This window comes from Calliopsis andreniformis, chromosome 9 (genome assembly GCF_051401765.1).
Source record: "Calliopsis andreniformis isolate RMS-2024a chromosome 9, iyCalAndr_principal, whole genome shotgun sequence".
Lineage (NCBI taxonomy): Eukaryota > Metazoa > Arthropoda > Insecta > Hymenoptera > Andrenidae > Calliopsis > Calliopsis andreniformis.
Genome location: NC_135070.1, coordinates 16,673,653 through 16,685,393, shown reverse-complemented (window position 1 = coordinate 16,685,393; position 11,741 = coordinate 16,673,653). Strand labels below are relative to the sequence as shown.

Here is an 11,741-nt window from a genome sequence, read left to right as displayed (position 1 = left end):
ATCGGAAAAATTTTTTTCAGTCCAGCGTTCGTTTCGTGGCTCGAGAGAGACCCCTTGAAAAACGATTTTCTGCTGACGGAACGTAGAAAATTTTTTCACAACATTGCTCGATGCACGTTTATTGACTCTTCGATTTTTTCCAACCCGTGGACGCGCAAAAAAACGCGACTACAACGGTTTTTTGGAACACGGCTGCAGGAGCAATTTCTCGAGATTTATTTCCACCGTCGACACAGAGAAATACGATCTCCCTCGTTACTTACCCGCCGTAAACACGATCATACCGTGACTTGTCATGCCAAAACGTTTGTCCACTACTGAAAAATGGCATCCTGCAATTTTACGTTTGACCTTCCTTCCTATTTTTTTCCACTGTGGCAGCTTAAAAAACGAAGCCCGAGAAAGGCTGCTTTTAATTCTTGTTTGAATTATCGCACCCCCTGCTGAAAAGCCAGCTTTCACCCGCCATAAAGTTTGCGAAGGCATCTTTGCTTTAATATGGCTTTTCCTGATACGAGTTCAATATATGAGAAACATTATTTAACCTAATTAGAAACAACATTAATCTTCAGAATTTTTATTTATTATTTCATGTAGCGTCTAAGTTTATATTTATCACAAATAGCTCTATATTATATTTTGCGCCCCTTGGTCAATACTTATCAATTCGCCACGCAAAATCAAATTTTTGACCAACCTGAGGGACTTTCTTGGCTTGCCAAACTAAACGCCTCATTAGACAATTCTCCTCTACTTCAGCAACCACCGCAGCTCGAAACACAAAACATCCCGTGACTAGCAAACAATGCGCCAAGCAAATTATCCGTGCATCCCTTCAAGACACGCTGTAGACGAGCAGCCAACAACCTACCAAATCGGCTCCATATCTGAACAATTATCGAGTTCTCGATGCACTTTGCAACACAGATGCGCATCGTCTAAACCAGGGTCTAAACACCGAGCGAAACCACATCCACGGAACTGCAGGAAATTATGCAACGCAACATCTGCAGGCCCCAGAGCTTCTTCTATGTCAATCAATATGCGCAATTCCACGCAGTGCCCACGGCGAGCTCTCCCTCATTGAATCGACGGAACTACTTTCGTCAAAGAAAGGGGAAAATTATTCGACGTCGAAGTCAGATCTCGTTTGCTGGCCGAATCGAAACGTGCTCTGTTGATTAGCGCAGCCTCCACCCCTCAGAGTTGTTTGCTTAACCGATAATAGAGCCAAATTGTTGGCCTGTCAGTCAGCGAATGCAACAGAGGCGGGCACACAGACGCACCGTTGCAACCGAGTGCACTGTGCGTGCCAGTTTTATGACTCGCCCGAGGCTGCCAATCGAGAAACAACGTCGGCCGCGACGATAGGATCGGAATGGCATGTGAAATCTTCGCTGCTCGATTTTTCAGGCGGGAAGACAGCCGCTCAAGCCGAGTGTCACGCCCCGCGAACATACCCGGGGAGCGTACCGGCAATCGATACTGGTATTCTGTGCAGAGAGCCGTGTATCGGGCTAGCGTGCAGTGATAAGGACGCTGTCGTCGGTTAAACGAAATTCGAGGGGAATCGCGGACGAATTCGGGTAGATAAGGGTCGCTTTGAATGTGCGTTTTGTGTGGGGCTCCTGAATGTAATGGAATTTTCGAATTGGGTGGAAACTTTTTTATCAGTACGTGGGATTTTATAGAAGGTACTCAAAGCAAATAATACACCTATTATTGTGTTTTAAAGACGAATATTGTGGATAATAAAGAGAGATTTTATGGAGCAATGAATGATTCTTTTTTATTACTATCTGCTTGTTTTATTCGTGTATGAATGTTCGTTGATTCAGGAATTTACTGCATATGAAAGTAAGCAAATAATTAACCTTTGACAATATGGAATTACGAGAATGTTAAATTTGTCATGGAAGATTGGAATACAAAATAAATGCCACATTTCTATGTAAAAATACGCAAAGCTACAGCATAACCAGTAACTCACGAATAAATTCCCATCCTGTCAATGCGCATTTAAATTCATACAATAGAGCATCAATACGATGTGCTTTCTCGCTGTGCAGACAGTAATAAAAAGAAAGTTCAGCACGTCCAATAATTCATGCAAACGCAATAATGCGACGCGAGTGAAATAGCCCAATAGCAATGGAACGTAAAATTTCGCCCAGAACGAGAGAAGAAATATTGTGTTTTGGCGGATCCCAGCGCGCTGCTGTTTTCACACCCTCCCCCTGTAACTGCAATAACCTTCCACCGCACATGCGACATCCCTCCAAAAAAAGTAACAGAAAAATTCACGGTATCGTTCCACAGAGACCAAAATCAAATTCCCAGAATTTCCGACCATTTTCACGTCCACCCTCTGATGTAATGCCACTGTGTCGAGCGATGACGCGCTTTAAACAACTTCCTAGGAAACAATTTAATTAGAACATTCATAGCTGCAGAGCAGACGGCCAAATTACGTTTGCTCAGACGACAAAACGCTCTTTAGCTGCTGAAATGCACGTGCACGATTACAGTCGAGCAAACGAGCACAAACAAGAGACCACCCTTACGTGGTTTACACGAGGATTGCAGAAAATCAACCACGGTTTTCGTGAAATCTGATTATTCCGCTGTATACAGCGAAATGTGTGTACTTCTGCTCGGTATCCCTCTTCTTTGTTTTTCCTATGGGAATGCAATAAAGCTCTGCGAGTAGGGATGGACTGCAAATACCCTAATCTGATATTACGGCACAAGGGGATCGAATATTAATGTCCTTCTACTGCGGACAAACCAATGCCTACACTTTGCAGGTCTTTATGTGGTTACAGACTGAAACGTGCGTAATCCTAAGCACAGTATAAAGCTAATGAGTCATGAGGGAGGTACTGGACTGTCCAGGGTGACAGGTATGCCGCTAAGACGGTCTAACAACGCTCACGAATGTGGGGTGAGGAGAAATGGCAACGTTAATGCACTGAGGTCTAATTGCAGGGTGGTTGAGTAAGCTTCTTTCGATTTGGGGTGGCAACTTGGATGTTACTGGGTCTGGTGTAAAGACTCCTACTGCGATAGAAGTAAGACTTCTACGGGGCGGTTTTATTGTATGTGGATTCTCCTTTTATAAAGGGAGAATTGTGTAAGTAAGGGCGGTAAGTGGAAATCATTTGGGTGTTCTAGCAGAATATGGAATTCGCAGTTTCTGAATATTTTACCAATTTGTAGTTTCCTATTTGTTTAATTAATTGAAAGCAATTGAGAACTGCACGAAGCTGATAAGAAAACATAGCGACGTCAATGGTATCTTGTGGCATATTTGGGGATTTCCGATATAATTTTGGGACGCATTAGTTAAGCAATCAGATCCCGTAGAACTTCAAAGTGAAGCTTCAATTGACGTAATGTTAAAATATTTATATTTTCGAAGAGATATCTTGACGAATTGAGGTGCATATCGCATGTTAATCCGTTTTATCGGCAAACTCGTTTGTATTAAACACATGATGCGTTAGTCAGTGGTCAATTCTAATCAAGATAGTTAAATTTATGAGGAGTATAATGTAGATAACGATGGAATGGTTCCTTGACCGAAAAATTGTATTGCAAGTCAGCATAGATAACCATTTGCATAGATATTAACGCGTGGCATGATAATGCTTGTCAACTTCACTGGTTATCATTTATGTGAGGTATTCGAGTGAAGATAAAATACCTATTAGAAGAACAGCCTTTTTCTCCTTTCTAGTTTTGTTAAAGAAATTAGTGAATAAATTCTTCCTATTTTATATCTAGTATAGAAGTTAACAAATTGAAAATTATTAGAAAATTTAATGAGAGATGAACACCCCAAAGTGTTACACTCATTATCTGTAGAGTGTCTAGACATTTCCACTTGACTCATAGGTCTAAGAGAATAATAATTATTCATTAATTAAAAGAAAAGGATACGAACGTAATTCAATAAAATATAACTTTTTAAAAGCCAACTTTGAACTTTAAAAATTAATAATGATTCTTAAGTTATATTTAAAAGATTTAAAAAAGTTTAGAAATAGAAAAAAAAAGTGAAAGTATACATTGAGAATTGAAATAGAATTAAAATAAAATAATTATTATTATATTTTGAAGGTGTTGTAAAGATCGAGCTTACCAGAGATTCGGATAAAAACCTACGGGAATCTCCGACAGATGGAAGCACACTATCGGTGCATCTCTGACTCCTCCAGCCTCATCTGGACCGAAAGGTTTGTAGTTTGCACACCATGTGAACCGTCATTTTCCCTGGGATTGCTTATAATCAATAGAAATATGTATTGTTGTAAAAATCTTTGTTAAAAACTGAAAGATAAGAATAAATAATATGTTAAACTAAACGTTGATACAATATGTTTTAAGTATGCAGTGAAAAATGTACTTTTTAATAGACCAGTGTCCTGACGATAATTAGGCGTAAGTAGTAATCTTTATCATATATCAGACAACACCTCTATTTCTGAAATCTGAATAGATTCCCAGAAAAAACTTAACAAAGTTTATTTTATTTATCTGTATTTTCATAAAAATTTACTATTTAAGAACATTTTAAGCCTAATTTGAGATTTTCGTTAATTAATGAGTGAACTCTACGACCAGCAGTGATTGAAAAAATAATGGATGTAAAAAATTCCTGAATATGCACAAAATATAATTTTTCCTCTACAAATATCTTGTCTGAAAGAGCTCTCATACTATCTCCAACACTTCCTTCATTCTTATATTCTATCCAATATACCTGAATTGCATTTGTGCTTCCAGAGAACACCCAGCGCACTCTGAACACAACTGAATTCGTACAAACCGCCTAGTACACTCCAATTACATTCTGAATATCTACGAAACAGTCGATACTTTCTAAGTGCACTCCGAAATCTTATTGAGAGCTCGATGCACCCATGGTGCGCCCCCAATTTTCCTCAAGCCCGAATGCACTCAAAGTGCATTCCATAAGAGGCCACGAATAACGAAAAGAGATCGAAGCAGAAGAGCTCAAGCATAAGAACTCAAGATGTCCCAAAAACTTCTACCCAATTATAAAAATAAAAAATCCAGATGAATCTTTATATTCTAATAACTTTCTGAAATCAGTGCTTTCTAGGTTCTGAATATCTTAAAAATTAAGCAGTGCCTTTTTCTAAAAAATATTTGTAAAACATATTTTGAAAATATTCGAAACTGAAGATTCTCAAGTTTCAGAATTTCCATCTGAATGGCATCTGAAAATACAGCGTCTCGAACTCGTACAAAAGTTCCCAGGCAAATGTATCGAAGTCTGAACGTTAGCCACAGGTATTCATCTCCCCCGTCACGTCGCGCACGCTTTTTCGCCCCCACGCATTCCTGGGATCGAGTGGTCCCGGAGGGCCGCGACCCACGCGCCGCGACGCCGCCGCGCCGCTCGACCGCTCAAAGTCGAATGACGATCGCGCCCCCACCACCCACGCAACCGTCGCGCGCGGCACGCTCGTCTTCAGGCCGATCGAATGGAAGGGGCTGCTCTCGGCCAATCAGCGCGCGTTCGTCGTACGCCGCGTCGACTCTCGGTCACGTGATTGGCGGCCGCCGATATCTGTCCCGCTTCTACTTACAGTCAACCCTTGTCGTTCTTGGAGGTCGCGTTGCCTCTCTCCTCGGCGCTCGCGCGCTCCTGCTTTCCCCTTCGCTCTCCCATACTTCTCTGTCCTCTTCCAACCCCCTCTAACCTTTTTCACCCTCCTCCGTCTCTCTCACGTCGACACGGGCGCGATCTCCGAGGCGGTCCTCGTCGCACCCAGCGCGCTTCTACGAACTCCTGGGCTTGCTTCCCCTTCCACTCCCCTCTGCCACCCTCCTCGCGCTCGTTTCCTATCCTTTGTAGGGCGGCAGAGTTCAGCGGCTGGGAATACTTGGCTAGCCTCGCTCGGCGCCGGAACCATCGACGCGGGGCCGCTGATTATCTTTCCACGAGGCTTTGACACGTCTGTGCTCTCTCGACTAGAGATACTCGTAGATAGCTGGGGGATCGGTGTAGAAAGTGGTTGACGCGACGCGGGGAGTCATCCTCGGAGACATTCCTCCCGCCACGCTGCGGCTAGTCGCGTTGGAAACGAAAGTCAGACAGGAAGTCGGAAAATTGCGATGCTATGTTTTCTAGGGTGTCATCTGGGCCTTCCACTTTGGGGGTCTGGTTCCTCTATCACTGGACCCTCAGAGGTCTTCAATTTTCGAGTTTGGAGCTTTGAAGTATGTCTGTCTACTAGACTGTCTTCGTTAGAACCTCTGAACTATCTTTGAATATCTCAGAACCCAGCAGCCCGATAACGAAAGCGTAATTCCAATTGAATCAAGTACCAATCGCGTAGTGGTTACGCGGTATCCGCGTGTGCGTGCCGTGCATTCGTGCACGTATGGGAGAGATAAATGCCGCGGCGTGCGTTTAATCGGTCGCACAAGTAGAAAGAGTAATTTCGAAAGACGTGGGGAGGGAGTAGGAGGCACGTGCCAGTGGTGCGCGCGTGCGTCAGTCCGCGCTCGACACACGGTGGCACTCGGCTATTTTCGAAGAACGTGATATAAGCTCCGATGACGTTCGTAGTCGGGCATACCCGCGTCCCCGTCTAGAAATTACCATTACCACTACGGAGCGCGACGCGCGCGAACCGACCAGCCGGTTCTAATGACCTTTCGACGCGCGATACGCGTCACGAGACTAATCGCCCCGCTCCGGGGAAAACACTGAGTGGCGTTGTTCTTTGTCGAGTGCTGCTCATATATCACTGTGTCCACTATCGATCTCTTTCTCTAACCTCGCGAACCTTCCTCTACGTTTTCAAAATGTTCACCTTCTTAAAAAATATGAAAGTACCATACGTATTCTGAGCCTTTAGAGTTACCCTTAAGTAGTCACAGTGATCTTCATAGTTCCAAAAAAAGTCTCAAAATCTAAGCCACCCCCAGTAGCCCCCTAGCGAATCTCTGCCACCAGGAAAACCTCGCATAGTAGATTTTTCAAAAAAGAACCGACTCGATGACAGTGCACAAAAATCCGATCGATCCGAGGGTCGATGGAGGGGGTTCGCGCGAGGGAACCCGCCACGGTTGTCGGTTCCAGACGCCAGGGGAGGGGGTTCGGTCCCGAAGTGGGGGTCTGTTAAAGGCAAGCCGGGTGCCGTCCGACCGTCGGAATTCGGGTGGTGGAGGGAAGCCCAGGTTGAACCGTCACGCGCTATCCCCTCTCCCTGGCTGAACGGCGTTTGCCCCCACTCTCGGGGTGGCAGCGCCTCCGTCGAGGCATTCCATCGGGTGGCACGCTTCGGCGAGACGACAGAAGACGTTCGTCGTTCGTACGGTCAGTCGTGCTCTGACGCCTGAACCGACTGGTCGGACTTGCTGTCTGCGAGCGAGAGCGAGCAAGGGACGTCTAGTTCTCTTACCGCGTTCTCGGTCTAAAACGCAACTTGTCGAGTTTCACGTGCTAGCCTAGCCACCTTGGATTACGCTCGTGGCTAGCGAACCAAAGACACTCAGTGGATACGCAACGGACTCTTGGATTACCAGTGCAGTGATACGCGCGGCAAACTGTGCACGCGATTTCTCGCCGTTCATCTGTTCGTCGATTGCTGAAGATTTGTGATCGAAGATGGTGACAGGGGTGGGTGCCACGATGCCGACAGGCGGTGTCACCGTCGGTGCCACGCCGCCGGCGCAACACGTGCCCCAGGAGGCTGGACAGCCCCCTGCGCAAACCACCACCACGACCACTACCACTAGGAGATCTGGAGAGAATCGACGGGTTAGTGTCTCCTTTGAGACTTTAGATACTTTAAGGGGGATTTTTTTTATACCTCCAGCGAGGTCTGGAGATACCCTCACAATACTTGATAAAATGAGGGTGGTACGTAGATCGAAACTGGAACACCCTGCTCCAGTTAGTGGGTCTCGTCAAAGTAGAGTCTGACTTGTCTTAGGACAGTTTTAAAAGTAACTTCAAGGATAGTTAAATAAATAGCGGCACAACAGATTAGACCATTTTCTTCATTGTGTTGTCCCTTGCTCGGTATATGACACAGTGCCCTTAAAACATAATCCTAAATTGGGGTAACTAAATATCAAGTCTGACCTGGTCTTTCCTTTCTTTTGCAGAGTAATAAACCGATCATGGAAAAACGGCGACGAGCCCGCATTAACAACTGTCTCAATGACTTGAAAACTCTCATCCTCGATGCCATGAAGAAAGACGTAAGTATCTCAGTACTTTATACTTGAAATTTTCAACGCCTCGTCTTCCTCGTAACTTCCCACGACTTTCGACTGTCTGCTTTTAAAGCAGTCACACGTCTCTACCCTTGATTTTTCACGCGAAATTCGAGCCAACTGCTCGCCAGTCACTCGAGCACTTACATAATCGCTGGATTTTCTTTCTGATTACAGCCAGCAAGGCACTCGAAGCTGGAGAAGGCGGACATCCTGGAGATGACGGTGAAGCACCTGGAGACGCTCCAGCGTCAACAGGTTGCCCTGGCCGCCGCGACAGATCCGAATGTCTTGAACAAATTCCGAGCTGGTTTCACGGAATGCGCCGGTGAGGTTGGCAGGTTTCCCGGCCTGGACGCCTCTGTGAAGAGACGTTTAATGGCCCACTTGGCCTCCTGCCTTGGACCAGTCGAGGCGAACAACACCAACGCTCAGACCACGAATCAACAGCCTGTCCAACCGGCGCCACCGACCACCCAGCTCCAGGTCCACATCCTCCCTCAAGTGGACGCGACCCCAAGGATCCAGGTCCAGCAATCGAATGGGATCTTCTTCACGAACGCCAATGGCACTGGCCTCCAGCTAGTTCCAACCAGACTGCCAAACGGAGACATCGCCCTGGTGCTTCCAGCGGGAGCAAAAGCGACACCAGTCACGTCGCCAGCCTCCTCGCCAGCGCCAACCTCGCCTCTGCCCACTCTGATCCCAATTCCTCAGAGAACGGCCAGCACGGCGTCGGCGTCCTCCTCGTCCTCGTCGGCCAGCTCGACGTCCACCTCGGCAGCTAGTCCTGTCGCGTTCGAGGCACCACCAGCGAACTTCCGCGAGCAATCGGCGGCGTTCAACACGGGGAACAGCCACAGAGACGTCGCGACGTCCCCTGCTAATGGGTATACCAGTGACTCCGAGTTCGACCCCCGCGTCTACAGCCCACCTCTCCAGAAACCACTTGCTCTGGTGATGAGGAAGAGCGTTGTGCCCGAGGTCGAAGACAAACCGTGGAGGCCGTGGTAAAACTGTCTCGGTTCTCGAGTGGACTTTTGGGTGATAGAGACAGTCTCGAGTGATACGCTTCGACTGAAGACACGTGGATCGGTTTGTCGTTCAGTTCGCCGCGAGAGAAGTCCTATGGGACGCAGATAATATATTGTTCCTCACGTATCGCTTCAGGACCCTGTTTCGTTAGGGTTAAAGAGAGAATGTGTCGTCCTGCGAGCTAGGATACGAAGAGTCGCGAGTTGAATTCCCGAGTGCGTACAGTCGGCCAGTAGCCTATGAGGCAGTGCCTTATACAGTGCCTTGTAAATATTCTATTATTTTGTTGAGTCGTTTGCGAACCGGAAGAATGTAAAGTTATCCCTCGCGTCGTGAACAAGATTTTGTTCTTTTCGTTTACGGTTATTTCGTTCTACCCGTACGATCTTGCATTCTTTCCAATTTTACTTTCTGCCCTCTGTACATACGTTAGTCGGATATTGTATTTTAAGTGCCTTATGCAACAAGAATCACCGAGGTCTTCCATTCTGTTTCTTGTACGTAAAAAACGCCAAGCGAGTGTTACTGTATCGTTGCAAGTACGAGGAACGTTTTGTAATTATCGCGGATTTAGTTTGTAGTTTAGTTAAGAGTCACGATCGGGTGTGCGTGGGAGAGAGAGGATGTATGCGTGTGTATTTGTGAGATATGCGATTGTCCTATTTATATTTATATGAGTGCAGAGAAATTAAATTTATAATTCCTCTCTATTGTGAGAATAGAAAAGATCGACGCTTATTACTGCAAGAGTATCAAATAAATATTGATCTCTTCTTTGAAACTTAAATCTGGCCTAATTTATTCATCCATATTCCTTCTAATTTTCTATCAGGAATTTTCCCTTAAATAGGTACACTCCAATTTGAGTGGTCTTTCCATCATAGCATTTTCAACTCTCTACAAATTGTCATCGAAAGTACATCTATACTTAGACCTAAGCTTCTTCTAACTTTCAGTACCAATGAATTCTATTTCAATTCACATTCCTCGCAGTCTACTTCAAAATTCTGCATAGAGTCTCCATCACTAATAGTATTAAAGCATATAGTCTTTTATTTCTAGTAAAATATATATCTTTTTTTACTAAATAAAATACAGTTTATTACATAGAAGAGCTTAAAAAAGAGTAGGTGCTCTAAAGACTTAAAAGCAGACTAACATCCTCGCTGCTGCATCTCTGAATCCAGACTAAGCGAAGGCGCAAAGAAATCACCACCAATGTGCTGCCACCTAGAGGAGGATCTCGAAGGTTTGCCAGATTGAAACCGGTCTTGGGTCCTCTGGCCGTGGTCCCCAACAGGGGGCCCAAATGCGTTCCCACTCCAAACTGGGCCAAAAGGTACCGACTGTCAAGACTCTGCTGCCGCCTGGTGGGAAGTCGTCGAACACGCTAGGGCCCCTGGGTCCCCGGAATCCCAGCCCTTTTCGTCCTCCAGAGGTAAAAGATAATGGAACTTTGAAAAGTGAAACAATGTCTTTGGAAAAGTGGGGTCTGGTCGAAGAACGGAAAAGAGAGTAGAGGCTATCGTAGAACATGAAAATCTAATCTCGAGAACGATTCTCCTTGCCAGTCGCGATAACTGATTATCACCTTCGACTTTCACTCGTAATCGTGAGTAGTTTTCCAATGAGACCTCGGGGTACAATTTGCACTTCCGCTTTGGAAGCTATTGTTTGTGGTTTGAAACTACTTGGAACTGTATTTTTTACATGGTTGATAGTAAAGGGAAAAACTTTATGTATTCAGTGACACTAGGTCGATGAATATGAAAAACTCAAAGCGCTTTTCTTTCCTGGAAGTTAATATATAGAATTTTTCTCTATATTTGGCTAATTTTTATATTGAGAATATCTACAACTTGGGTCACATTCCTATTTTTTTAATTAATATCTCTCTTCTCCTGTAATATATAATGATAAATAGCTGCCAATACTAGTACTGAAGAAATTGAGGACTGCATTCTGAATTTCCAATTTATCTTCAATACTCACTTTAAGTAACTACCTTTTCCAAATGCTTATCACATCTCCACTCTCTCAAGCATGCAAAGTGGGAGACATTAACTAACAAACGAGTCTCTTTTTCTGCAAATCAATGCACATTTGTTCCAAGGAACTCATTCCTCTTTAATACAGCATATAATAATTGCTAATTGATCTCAACTGACGTTCATCGGCGCTATTATACCATAAAGTTCAAGCTTTGAAAAAGTATATTGCACATTTGCATCAGCCCGATCACGACAGGTGTATTAATAACACGTCACGACTTACGGCGCACCCGATGTACGCAGGTGTATACATTTTTTCTAAAAATTACAAATTTCATACCACTGACGTACATATATTCCACACCCACAGAGGACATTTTCCAGAAAACGAATAATTCTGGCGCCTAACTCCCACTCATTCCGCGAACATTTTTCGTCGAAACGCCGAAGGTT

The 11,741-nt window shown here is 44.8% G+C and overlaps 1 protein-coding gene across 1 annotated transcript; it reads left to right on the top strand.

Annotated features, from left to right (window-relative positions):
* The first annotated feature begins 7,252 nt into the window (after positions 1 to 7,252).
* On the top strand, positions 7,253 to 9,589 carry Hry (bHLH transcriptional repressor hairy). The gene is made up of 3 exons (XM_076385460.1): positions 7,253 to 7,801; positions 8,152 to 8,247; positions 8,440 to 9,589. The coding sequence occupies exons 1-3, from the start codon at positions 7,649 to 7,651 to the stop codon at positions 9,274 to 9,276; spliced, it is 1,086 nt and encodes a 361-aa protein (XP_076241575.1). The 5' UTR covers positions 7,253 to 7,648; the 3' UTR covers positions 9,277 to 9,589.
* Positions 9,590 to 11,741: the final 2,152 nt, after the last annotated feature.

Coding starts and splice junctions, on each gene's coding strand:
- Hry (XM_076385460.1), top strand. CDS start 7,649: ATGGTGACAGGGGTGGGTGCCACGATGCCGACAGGCGGTGTCACCGTC. Junction 7,802..8,151: donor GATCTGGAGAGAATCGACGG/GTTAGTGTCTCC, acceptor TTTCTTTTGCAG/AGTAATAAACCGATCATGGA. Junction 8,248..8,439: donor TCGATGCCATGAAGAAAGAC/GTAAGTATCTCA, acceptor TTCTGATTACAG/CCAGCAAGGCACTCGAAGCT.